The 12290-nt window shown below is 42.0% G+C and overlaps 1 protein-coding gene across 1 annotated transcript in view; it reads right to left on the reverse strand.

Moving 5' to 3' along the window:
• LOC126252772 (mismatch repair endonuclease PMS2) overlaps positions 1-9627 on the reverse strand; it is a 160097-nt gene extending 150470 nt beyond the window's left edge. Inside the window, exons 1-2 of the mRNA XM_049953699.1 lie at positions 9324-9627; positions 9093-9252 (exon numbers count right to left, since the gene is read on the reverse strand). Coding sequence (XP_049809656.1) covers positions 9093-9252; positions 9324-9458 — 295 coding nt within the window. The 5' untranslated portion in view covers positions 9459-9627. The remainder of the gene's footprint in view (positions 1-9092; positions 9253-9323) is intronic.
• Positions 9628-12290: the final 2663 nt, after the last annotated feature.

The following is a 12290-nucleotide window of genomic DNA, read 5'->3' on the forward strand; positions in this document are numbered from 1 at the left end:
TGAGCTTTTTGTTTACTTTGACAAATACACCAAGCCCATTTGCCATTAGCCTTTACTTTAAATATACACTTAAATTTTCAACAAAAATCTCAATGCTATGAAGTTCAGGGTTTAACCAGCTTTATCTAAATTGTAGTACATGAGATCCAGTGCTTTTCAGGAGTGCTTGATACTCTGGCACTGCTTCAGTAGTTGAGCACTAGGATTTCAATACTCTCAGCTGTGTGAAACATTTCTTTTGATCTTATACTGCTACTTCAGAGTCCCCTACATCTGTCATTATATGGACTAGATGGAGAGAGAACTAATCTATAAAAACTTGTGTATGCCCTGCACACAGCTACATGGGTAAGCAGCCTATTAAAGAGGGCCCTACAGTTATCAACCCTAAAAGGCAAATCTAGCAAGTTGCAATCTATGGTACCTTGTCACAGAACCTTCCAAGTATCTGGTTCAAATCTTCTAGCTGACTATAAATCAGAGGGTCACAATCTACATGTACATCTACATCCATACTCCGCAAGCCACCTGAAAGTGTGTGGCGGAGGGTACCTTGAGTACCTCTATCGGTTCTCCCTTCTATTCCAGTCTCGTATTGTTCATGGAAAGAAGGATTGTCAGTATTCCTAGGTGTGGGCTCTAATCTCTCTGATTTTATCCTCATGGTCTCTTCGTGAGATATACATAAGAGGGAGCAATATACTGCTTGACTCCTTGGTGAAGGTATGTTCTCGAAACTTCAACAAAAGCCCGTACCAAGCTACTGAGCGTCTATCCTGCAGAGTCTTCCACTGGAGTTTATCTATCATCTCCGTAACGCTTTCGCGATTACTAAATGATCCTGTAATGAAGCACGCTGCTCTCTGTTGGATCTTCTCTATCTCTTCTGTCAACCCTATCTGGTACGGATCCCACACCGCTGAGCAGTATTCAAGCAGTGGGCGAACAAGCGTACTGTAACCTACTTCCTTTGTTTTCGGATTGCATTTCCTTAGGATTCTTCCAATGAATCTCAGTCTGGCATCTGCTTTACCGACGATCAACTTTATATGATCATTCCATTTTAAATCACTCCTAATGCATACTCCCAGATAATTTATGGAATTAACTGCTTCCAGCTGCTGACCTGCTATATTGTAGCTAAATGATAAGCGATCTTTCTTTCTATGTACTCGCAGCACATTACACTTGTCTACATTGAGATTCAATTGCCATTCCCTGCACCATGCGTCAATTCGCTGCAGATCCTACTGCATTTCAGTACAATTTTCCATTGTTACAACCTCTCGATATACCACAGCATCATCTGCAAAAAGCCTCAGTGAACTTCCGATGTCATCTACAAGGTCATTTATGTATATTGTGAATAGCAACGGTCCTATGACACTCCCCTGTGGCACACCTGAAATCACTCTTACTTCGGAAGACTTCTCTCCATTGAGAATGACGTGTTGCATTCTGTTATCTAGGAACTCTTCAATCCAATCACACAATTGGTCTGGTAGTCCATATGCTCTTACTTTGTTCATTAAACGACTGTGGGGAACTGTATCGAATGCCTTGCAGAAGTCAAGAAACACGGCATCTACCTGGGAACCCGTGTCTATGGCCCTCTGAGTCTCGTGGACGAATAGCGCGAGTTGTGTTTCACATGATTGTCTTTTTCGAAACCCACGCTGATTCCTACAGAGTAGATTTCTAGTCTCCAGAAAAGTCATTATACTCAAACATAATACTTGTTCCAAAATTCTACAACTGATCGACATTAGAGATATAGGTCTATAGTTCTGCACATCTGTTCGACGTCCCTTCTTGAAAACGGGGATGACCTGTGCCCTTTTCCAATCCTTTGGAACGCTACGCTCTTCTAGAGACCTATGGTACACCGCTGCAATAAGGGGGGGCAAGTTCCTTCACGTACTCCGTGTAAAATCGAACTGGTATCCCATCAGGTTCAGTGGCGTTTCCTCTTTTGAGCGATTTTAATTGTTTCTCTATCCCTCTGTCGTTATTTCGATATCTACCATTTTGTCATCTGTGTGGCAATCTAGAGAAGGAACTACAGTGCAGTCTTCCTCTGTGAAACAGCTTTGGAAAAAGACATTTAGTATTTCGGCCTTTAGTCTGTCATCCTCTGTTTCAGTACCATTTTGGTCACAGAGTGTCTGGACATTTTGTTTTGATCCACCTACCGCTTTGACATAAGACCAAAATTTCTTAGCATTTTCTGCCAAGTCAGTACATAGAACTTTACTTTCGAATTCATTGAATGCCTCTCGCATAGCCCTCCTCACACTACATTTCGCTTCGCGTAATTTTCGTTTGTCCGCTAGGCTTTGGCTATGTTTATGTTTGCTGTGAAGTTCCCTTTGCTTCTGCAGCAGTGTTCTAACTCGGTTGTTGTACCATGGTGGCTCTTTTCCATCTCTTACGATCTTGCTTGGCACATACTCATCTAACGCATATTGTACGATGGTTTTGAACTTTGTCCACTGATCCTAAACACTATCTGTACTTCAGACAAAACTTTTGTGTTGAGCCGTCAGGTACTCTGAAACCTGCTTTTTGTCACTTTTGCTAAACAGAAAAATCTTCCTACCTTTTTTAATATTTCTATTTATGGCTGAAATCATTGATGCAGTAACCGCTTTATGATCGCTGATTCCCTGTTCTGTGTTAACTGTTTCAAATAGTTTGGGTCAGTTTGTCACCAGAAGGTCTAATATGTTATCGCCACGAGTCGGTTCTCTGTTTAACTGCTCAAGGTAGTTTTCAGATAAAGCACTTAAAAAAATTTCACTGGATTCTTTGTCCCTGCCCCCTGTTATGAACGTCTGAGTCTCCCAGTCTATATCCGCCAAATTAAAATCTCCACCCAGAACTATAACATGGTGGGGAAATCCACTCGAAATATTTTCGAAATTATCCTTCAGGTGCTCAGCCACAACAGCTGCTGAGCCAGGGGGCCTATAGAGACATCCAATTACCATGTCTGAGGCTGCTTTAACCGTGACCTTCACCCAAATTATTTCACATTTCGGATTTCCGTCAATTTCCTTCAATACTATTGCACTTCTTATCACTATAAACACGCCTCCCCCTTCACTGTCCAGCCTGTCTCTGCGGTATACAGTCCAATATGAGTTTAGAATTTCATTACTGTTTACATCTGGTTTCAGCCAACTTTCTGTCCCTGTGGGCATTGTGACCGTTTATTAATGAGAGCAGTTCTGGGACCTTTCTATAGACGCTCCTGCAGTTTACTATTAGCACATTAATATTATTATTCCCTGTTGCATTTTGCCTACTCCTACCTTGCCGCGTCTCAGGAGGCGTCTTGTCAGGCCTAGGGAGGGAATTCTCTAATCTAAAAAACCCACATGTGCACTCCACATGTACTCCGCTACCCTTGTAGCCACTTCCTGCGTGTAGTGCATGCCTGACCTATTCAGGGGGACCCTACATTTCTCCACCCGATAGCGGAGGTCGAGAAATTTGCACCCCATATCTCCGCAGAATCATCTGTACCTCTGGTTAAAGCCTTCCACTCGGCTCCAAACCAGAGGACCACAATCGGTTCTGGGAATGATACTACAAATAGTTAGCTCAAATTCCACCCCGCGAGCAAGGCTTTCCACCTTCACCAACTCGCCAACCGCCTGTATGAACTGAGGATGACCTCTGAACCCAGATGGCAGGAGTCATTGGTGCTGATGTGAGCAACAATTTGCAGTCGGGTACACCCAGTGCTCTCTATCGCCACCGGCAGGGCCTCCTCCACATCTCAGATGAGATCCCCCGGCAAGCAGACAGAGTGAACACTGGCCTTCTTCCCCGACCTTTCCGCTATTTCCCTAAGGGGCTCCATCACCCGCCAAATGTTGGAGCTCCCAATCCTAATAAACCCCTCCCACCATGTGCCTGTTCGGACCTTGCTGAAGGAGCGGCCACATGTCCACTCACAGGCAGAGCGGGCGATGCCACACGGTCAGCCTCCACATTTACCCTCCGCCTCGTGCGCCGCGAATGCCGCTGAACCCGCCACTCCCCTTGGGGAGAGGGTGGCCCAACCGCGCCCGGTACCCGCGAAGATGTCTCGACAGCAGGGACAATGGGTGAAGCATGTAACACCTGGGGTGTACCATGCGATGCACCAGACTCCCCACTGCCGCTACACTCCAAGACAGCAGCCTGATGATGGCTGACCACGGCCACCAACATGCTCAGCTGTTCGCGAACAGTGGCCAGCTCCTCCTGCGTCCGTACACAGCAGTCACACATCCTATCCATCCTAAGAAATCAATTTACTATAGAGAGTTAATCAACTTTTAACTAGACTGCTAATTCACTAAAGGCAGCTGATAGTTGACTAAACTGTGGTTACTAGACACTTCTTGTAGAAAACAATGAAAATAGCACTACCTGTCTCTGGACTGTATTCAAAACAAACTCTAGCACTACTGGCACTATGGCTGACTAAAGGGACTCTCTCTGACTGTATTCAAAACAAACACGAAATCTATGGAACACTATTACTAGCACTCGACAATTAAAGCTTTCTAAAAGCAAAAACACATGGAAGAATAAGTGACAAGTAAGAAAAATACAGTTAACACTTAAATTAACGTAGCTCGCTGCACAGCAGACGTGACACAGATGGCAGTTACGGCGACACTGTTCTGGGGACCATGCTATGTAGATTTTGAGGTTCACTGAAATTCAGTGAGCAAAGCTGATGTTCCCAACTTTCTCTGTCAGCCACTGGAATGATTCAAGTATGACCTCAGAGCCCAAATGATAGACATTGTTTGGTCCTTCAGTAACTGCTGGAACTGCATCTTCAACATTCTGAATGTGGTCTCCAGACATACACTCTGAACGCACATGCTGAACGTTCCCATCCCCTGCCGCCATTTTCTTAAGGAGTACCATTGTTTACCAGATATTTGAACTGCCAGTGATTACTAGTCCCCTACCCTTTTGTGTTTGCTTACTCTTAGCATAGGAGACAGCATGTTTCCCAACAAGTCTCACTGACTCAGTCTCGATTTCAGTGGAAGATAGGACATAGAACTTGTTGGTTAAAGGCTGAGTATAATACAACTTATTTCTGTCTGATTCCTGTCTCCCTTGTTCAGAGACCCTAGACCAGGGATTCACAGAGTGGGGTCCATCATTAATACGATGGCAGCCTGCCCCTGACCATTCATTCTTTTCTATTTTTTTTGTCTCTTGTATTACGAAGCAAATCTGTTGAGTCTCTGTCTTTGTGTCACTGCAAACAATCAAAGTTATGGTAGCTAATGCATTAAAATGCGCTTGCCTCATCGGATGAATGCGAACAATGTATTTCCATAATGAATTGTAAAAAATAAAAAAAGGAACTGCCTGCCAAATGATGCGTCAATTTTGCACTTGTCTACTACAAAAATTGAGCCACACATAAAAGCAATTGTGAAATCAATGGAGTATTTTTTTGAAATTAAACTGTGTAAATATTGCTCCTACAAAAATATACTGTTGTAACTAAATTTGTTACATAAAAAAGAATATTTTTGAAAGGTGGGAATTTAAGGAGATGGGACCTGGATAAACTGAAAGAACCAGAGGTTGTAGAGAGTTTCAGGGAGAGCATAAGGGAACAATTGACAGGAATGGGGGAAAGAGATACAGTAGAAGAAGAATGGGTAGCTCTGAGGGATGAAGTAGTGAAGGCAGCAGAGGATCAAATAGGTAAAAAGACGAGGGCTAATAGAAATCCTTGGGTAACAGAAGAAATATTGAATTTAATTGATGAAAGGAGAAAATATAAAAATGCAGTAAATGAAGCAGGCAAAAGGGAATACAAACGTCTCAAAAATGAGATCGACAGAAAGTGCAAAATGGCTAAGCAGAGATGGCTAGAGGACAAATGTAAGGATGTAGAGGCTTGTCTCACTAGGGGTAAGATAGATACTGCCTACAGGAAAATTAAAGAGACCTTTGGAGAGAAGAGAACCACTTGTATGAATATCAAGAGCTCAGATGGCAACCCAGTTCTAAGCAAAGAAGGGAAGGCAGAAAGGTGAAAGGAGTATATAGAGGGTTTATACAAGGGCGATGTACTTGAAGACAATATTATGGAAATGGAAGAGGATGTAGATGAAGATGAAATGGGAGATAAGATACTGCGTGAAGAGTTTGACAGAGCACTGAAAGACCTGAGTCGAAACAAGGCCCCGGGAGTAGACAACATTCCATTAGAACTACTGATGGCCTTGGGAGAGCCAGTCATGACAAAACTCTACCATCTGGTGAGCAAGATGTATGAGACAGGCGAAATACCCACAGACTTCAAGAAGAATATAATAATTCCAATACCAAAGAAAGCAGGTGTTGACAGATGTGAAAATTACCGAACTATCAGTTTAATAAGTCACAGCTGCAAAATACTAACGCGAATTCTTTACAGACGAATGGAAAAACTGGTAGAAGCAGACCTCGGGGAAGATCAGTTTGGATTCCGTAGAAATGTTGGAACACGTGAGGCAATACTAACCTTACGACTTATCTTAGAAGAAAGATTAAGAAAAGGCAAACCTACGTTTCTAGCATTTGTAGACTTAGAGAGAGCTTTTGACAACGTTAACTGGAATACTCTCTTTCAAATTCTGAAGGTGGCAGGGGTAAAATACAGGGAGCGAAAGGCTATTTACAATTTGTACAGAAACCAGATGGCAGTTATAAGAGTCGAGGGGCATGAAAGGGAAGCAGTGGTTGGGAAAGGAGTGAGACAGGGTTGTAGCCTCTCCCCGATGTTATTCAATCTGTATATTGAGCAAGCAGTAAAGGAAACAAAAGAAAAATTCGGAGTAGGTATTAAAATTCATGGAGAAGAAGTAAAAACTTTGAGGTTCGCCGATGACATTGTAATTCTGTCAGAGACAGCAAAGGACTTGGAAGAGCAGTTGAACGGAATGGACAGTGTCTTGAAAGGAGGATATAAGATGAACATCAACAAAAGCAAAACGAGGATAATGGAATGTAGTCAAATTAAATCGGGTGATGCTGAGGGGATTAGATTAGGAAATGAGACACTTAAAGTAGTAAAGGAGTTTTGCTATTTAGGGAGTAAAATAACTGATGATGGTCGAAGTAGAGAGGTTATAAAATGTAGACTGGCAATGGCAAGGAAATCGTTTCTGAAGAAGAGAAATTTGTTAACATCGAGTATAGATTTAAGTGTCAGGAAGTCGTTTCTGAAAGTATTTGTATGGAGTGTAGCCATGTATGGAAGTGAAACATGGACGATAACCAGTTTGGACAAGAAGAGAATAGAAGCTTTCGAAATGTGGTGCTACAGAAGAATGCTGAAGATAAGGTGGGTAGATCACGTAACTAATGAGGAGGTATTGAATAGGATTGGGGAGAAGAGAAGTTTGTGGCACAACTTGACTAGAAGAAGGGATCGGTTGGTAGGACATGTTTTGAGGCATCAAGGGATCACAAATTTAGCATTGGAGGGCAGCGTGGAGGGTAAAAATCGTAGAGGGAGACCAAGAGATGAATACACTAAGCAGATTCAGAAGGATGTAAGTTGCAGTAGGTACTGGGAGATGAAGAAGCTTGCACAGGATAGAGTAGCATGGAGAGCTGCATCAAACAAGTCTCAGGACTGAAGACCACAACAACAACAACAACATGGTGTGAACTAATTATGTATATGGTAATTTTTTTGTGCTTACGGCCCTTCCGTTGTCACTGCGAAGGGTTTGCAGCCCACAGTACTACCTTGTCTGAACACTCTTGATGTAGACCTACCAATGTCATACCACTAAGTCAAGTGAACAAATGTTGATAGATTCTGTACTTCCCATAGAGGAGATAATATCCACAGGAGATGATAGTACTTGAGGTACTTGTAGCCCTAACAGTACACTAGCTGTACTCAGTTTCCTATCATCTGACAGTAGTCAGGGCAATCTCCAGCTGCTTATAACATAGAACTATCTTATTCTGTACCCAAGAACAACATTCACAGAAGGAAAGTGTTATGGCTGGTGCAAACACACAACAGTAAATAAATAATTTTAAACTAACATTGCTGATTCTCTTTTCATTTCCATACCTGTTAAGCAGTAAGGATTACCCATTCCCTTTAAGAACTGTATCAATTAAAACCAAAGAGATTTCTGGTATGATAACAGAAAAAGCTGGAATAAAAATTACTGATTCCTTTAAACTACTTGGAACCTTCCAATATTTAATTGGTTGAGAACTGTACGAGCATTAAACACAATTTATTATAGTTAACTAAATTGCCCATTACAGAAGAAACACAGCTAATGGATTGTGTGTTCCTGAAAGTTTTCTTCCCTCAACAGAAATCTGGTGTTTGGAGGCATCAGCAAACTAAACACCTGCCAAGAACTCATCTGCACACTTTTGTACCTGACTTTATTAATATTCGTGTAAATGGATGATGATGATAGAAGGGATAGGGTGAAATGGGTCAACTGAACCTACCAGTAGTATAAGTCATCTTCATACCACCGTGCTGTGGCATTATAAATGTGAAAGCAAAAAGAGAATGGAACACTGACAACACTGTATTATTTTTTTGAATGTACATTATAATAGCATACTGACGTGTAGTGTTTCACAAGGTTTAGTTTAGGTCATATGTAACAGTTAATTTGTGAGTTTGTGAAGAGGTAGCCAAGGTTTCGGTTAATCCAGTGAATCCTCACATTCACACATCCCCTATGGCTCTTTAATGCCTTTCATTATGCCGAGTTGCACTGTACACCCCTAAAAAAAAACCAAACCAAAAAAAGCATGCATTGAAGTAAAACTACAATATACATGACCAACTGCTGGTTTGCTGTGGCTTCCTCAACGTCACATACACTTTTTCCATGATCGCAAAGATCAGTAAAGCCGCGGTGATGCTGTTTGGTCCCTCCCCCAAAGCAACAAACCAAAGCGGTAACGAGAAGAAAAGTTGCAACTAAATACTCCATTAACTTTCGTCATACTATAACTCTTTGCGCTGTCTTATCTATACAATAAAGATAATTTTGGAAATTGTTCTTTGCGATCTCCATACTTACTCAAAGCCTGAAAATCTCTTTCAACGACGCCCGATCCATCATCACAGACTTCTACTGTATCACTTCCATAGTCTTTCAAAAATACGTCTATATTGCGTGCACCAGCGTCCAAACTATTTTCAACAAGTTCTTTAACAGCAACTGCCAAATTTAAAACTACCTGAAATTGGAAACAATTTGTATGCGCAAGTCTGAAACCACCAACAGAACACAAAACGGAACAATATGTACCTGTGCTGAGCAAAGCTTGCTCGAAGATTCCTTGTCAATTTGATGGATAACACTTTGTTTTGTTTCTTCACTTCCGCACGTAAAATTTTTCAAATCTAACGTCGTTTCGGTTTCGGCTTCTGGATACACATCCATTCTGATCCAGGACTGTGAAAGGGAAAAATTTTATATTGGGTGAACAACCACTTTGGCTGACACACAAAGTAATGTATTCACTTTCCTAGTCATTTTTCATAAATCTTTTGACACAATTTTGCTTGTAACAGCGCGAAACCATGTAAACAAACATTTCGCGCCATCCAGAGTTCACATACACAACTACCAAACAAGGCGCAAGATATACAAATATTTCCACTGACAAAGATTGCTGTTGCTCGAAGTGTCAGTCAGAGAGCAGAAATATCTCTGGAGTAAGCAGGTTTTGAGTCGTCAACACACATTGCCAGTCCGGTCACGTCATCTCGGGACGCTGTAGGACTGTGTAGGTTTATCAGCAAAGCGCCCTATACATTTCGAATGTCATAACATTAGTATAGCCAGATTCCCTTCGGAGGTACCGTGGATCTGACAATAGACCTTTCTCAAACATCATAACAGTTTGTGTTTGATACCTGGAATAAAGACCTATCCACAATGGTCTTCACATCAAGCCTTGTCCACAGTTTCATGCTGTCAATCACGTCACGACACTTCAAGGTTTCAAGTCAAGTAATGTGATCTGAACTCGCATGGCTATCGTCAACTGTTTTTTAGCTGGAATCGCTATCTTCGCAAGATGATTTTCGATTTTCTTTACGCGCGAAGTACACGTACTCAGTGATAGCTTATATATGTGGATATTTACGTCCACATTTGTATGAAAATGACATTTATTGGACTGAATGGTTTTCAACTTTCAGGGGTAGCTCGTATATTAGAGAAGGAAGACACAAGTGCAAAACTCAAAAGAGTGAGGTCCGAAAAATATCATTATGTAGTTTAGGAAGGAATTTTTACACGCTATGCAAGGAGCACGAGGAAGCGGAATCTTCATTTTATATTCTAGAAAGTCAAAACATCATTTTTTTATTTGTTACATATACTTGCACACATATTTACTAGGAGAAACTCAATGCTACGAGCAGCAGTGACATCGCGTGAAAAACTGGTTTGTTTAAGGTTAAGTTTCATTGTTAGCCCAGTGCAAACTTTTGTGCGGAAGTCGTATCTCCCTCAATACCTTTTCCTTCAAGATTTATAGGTTTTGTTTACGTCTTGTATTTTGTTTTTAATACTTCAAGTGCCTTATTTGTGCTGGGGCTTGCTAGTGAAACCACATAAATATTGACCACTGAAGCCTGCAAAACTGTTTCACACCACAATTCAGAGATCTACTTAAGAATAAATAGGACTGCCAGAAGCGCTTATTTAGACAAACAACTTATAGTGTCTGAAGGTTTCAGACCATTTCTTTACGAAACACTCCAAATGCACTGCAGAATGTTTTGACAGGGCGTAATGTAACGACCAGTGAGAACTGGCCTTAAACCAGTCTGAAGAGAAGTGACGGAAACCAAGAGCCTGATACTTTGAAGATATGCTTTGCGCCAAGCCTCACAGCTCAAATGCACCCATTTATATTGGTATCTGGATCAGCCTCCGCAATTTCTCGGTATTACAGAGCACATAATCGTACTACCGAGTCTGATGGAGTAGTTGTTTGCTGTGATACTATTCCAAAGCGACTTGATAGCAAGACAGTGTCTACAAGTGCCTGAAACCATTTAATTTGCCGCATAGTAGTGATTATACCACCTGATTCACCGATTTTGTCCAGTTTTTGGGTATTTATTTCCCTTTCTCTTGTAGAGTGGCGCACAGTTTTGCTTACTGGTAACACTTTGACATATGTTCACTGAAGCGCCAAATAAACTCGTATAGGCATGTGTATTCATACAGAGATATGTAAACAGACAGAATACGGTGCTCCAGTCGGCAACGCCTATAATAAGACAAGAAGTGTCTGGCGCAGTTGTTAGATCGGTTACTGCTGCTACCCTAGCAGGTTATCAAGATTTAAGTGAGTTTGAACGTGGTGTTATAGTTGCCACACGAATGATGGGACTCAGCACCACTGGGGTAGCGATGAAGTGGGGATTTTCCCATAAGGCCATATCACGAGTGTACTGTGAACATCAGGAATCCAGTGAAACATAAAATCTCCGACAGCGCTGCGAGAACGGGACCAAGGACGACTGAAGATAATCATTCAATGTGGCAGAAGGGCGACCCTTCCGCAAACTGCTGCAGATTTCAGGGCTGTGCCATCAACAAACGTCAGCATGCGAATCATTCAACGAAATATCATCAGTATAGGCTTTCAGAGCTGAAGGCCCACTCGTGTACCCTTGGTGACTGCAAGCTTTACACCTCGCCTGGGCCCACCAACACTGACATTGAACTGTTGATGACTGGTAACTTGTTACGTGGTCAGATGAGTACCATTTCAAATTGTATTGTGCAGATGGACGTGTACGGGAAAGGAGACAACCTCATGAATCCACGGACCCTACACATCAGCAGGGGACTGTTCAAGCTGGTGTGTAATTGTGTGGTGTGTGTGCAGTTCAAGTGATATGGGGCCCCTGATACATCTTGACATGGTTCTGACAGATGACACGTACATAAGCAGCCTGCATTCATTCATGTCCATTGTTTAATTCCCATGGACTAGAGCAATTCCAACAGGACAATGCGACAATGAGTTTAAACACTTCTGCTGGCCACCGAACACCCCACACATGAACATTATTGAGCATATCTGGGATGCTCTGCAATGTGTCCTTAAGAAGAGATCTTCACCCACTTGTACTCTTACGGATTTATGGACAGCCCTGCTGGATTCGTAGTTTCAATTCCCTCCAGCATTACTTGAGACATTAGTGGAGTCCATGCCACGTCATGTTGTGGCACTTCCCCGTGCTCTTG

This window comes from Schistocerca nitens, chromosome 4 (genome assembly GCF_023898315.1).
Source record: "Schistocerca nitens isolate TAMUIC-IGC-003100 chromosome 4, iqSchNite1.1, whole genome shotgun sequence".
NCBI lineage: Eukaryota > Metazoa > Arthropoda > Insecta > Orthoptera > Acrididae > Schistocerca > Schistocerca nitens.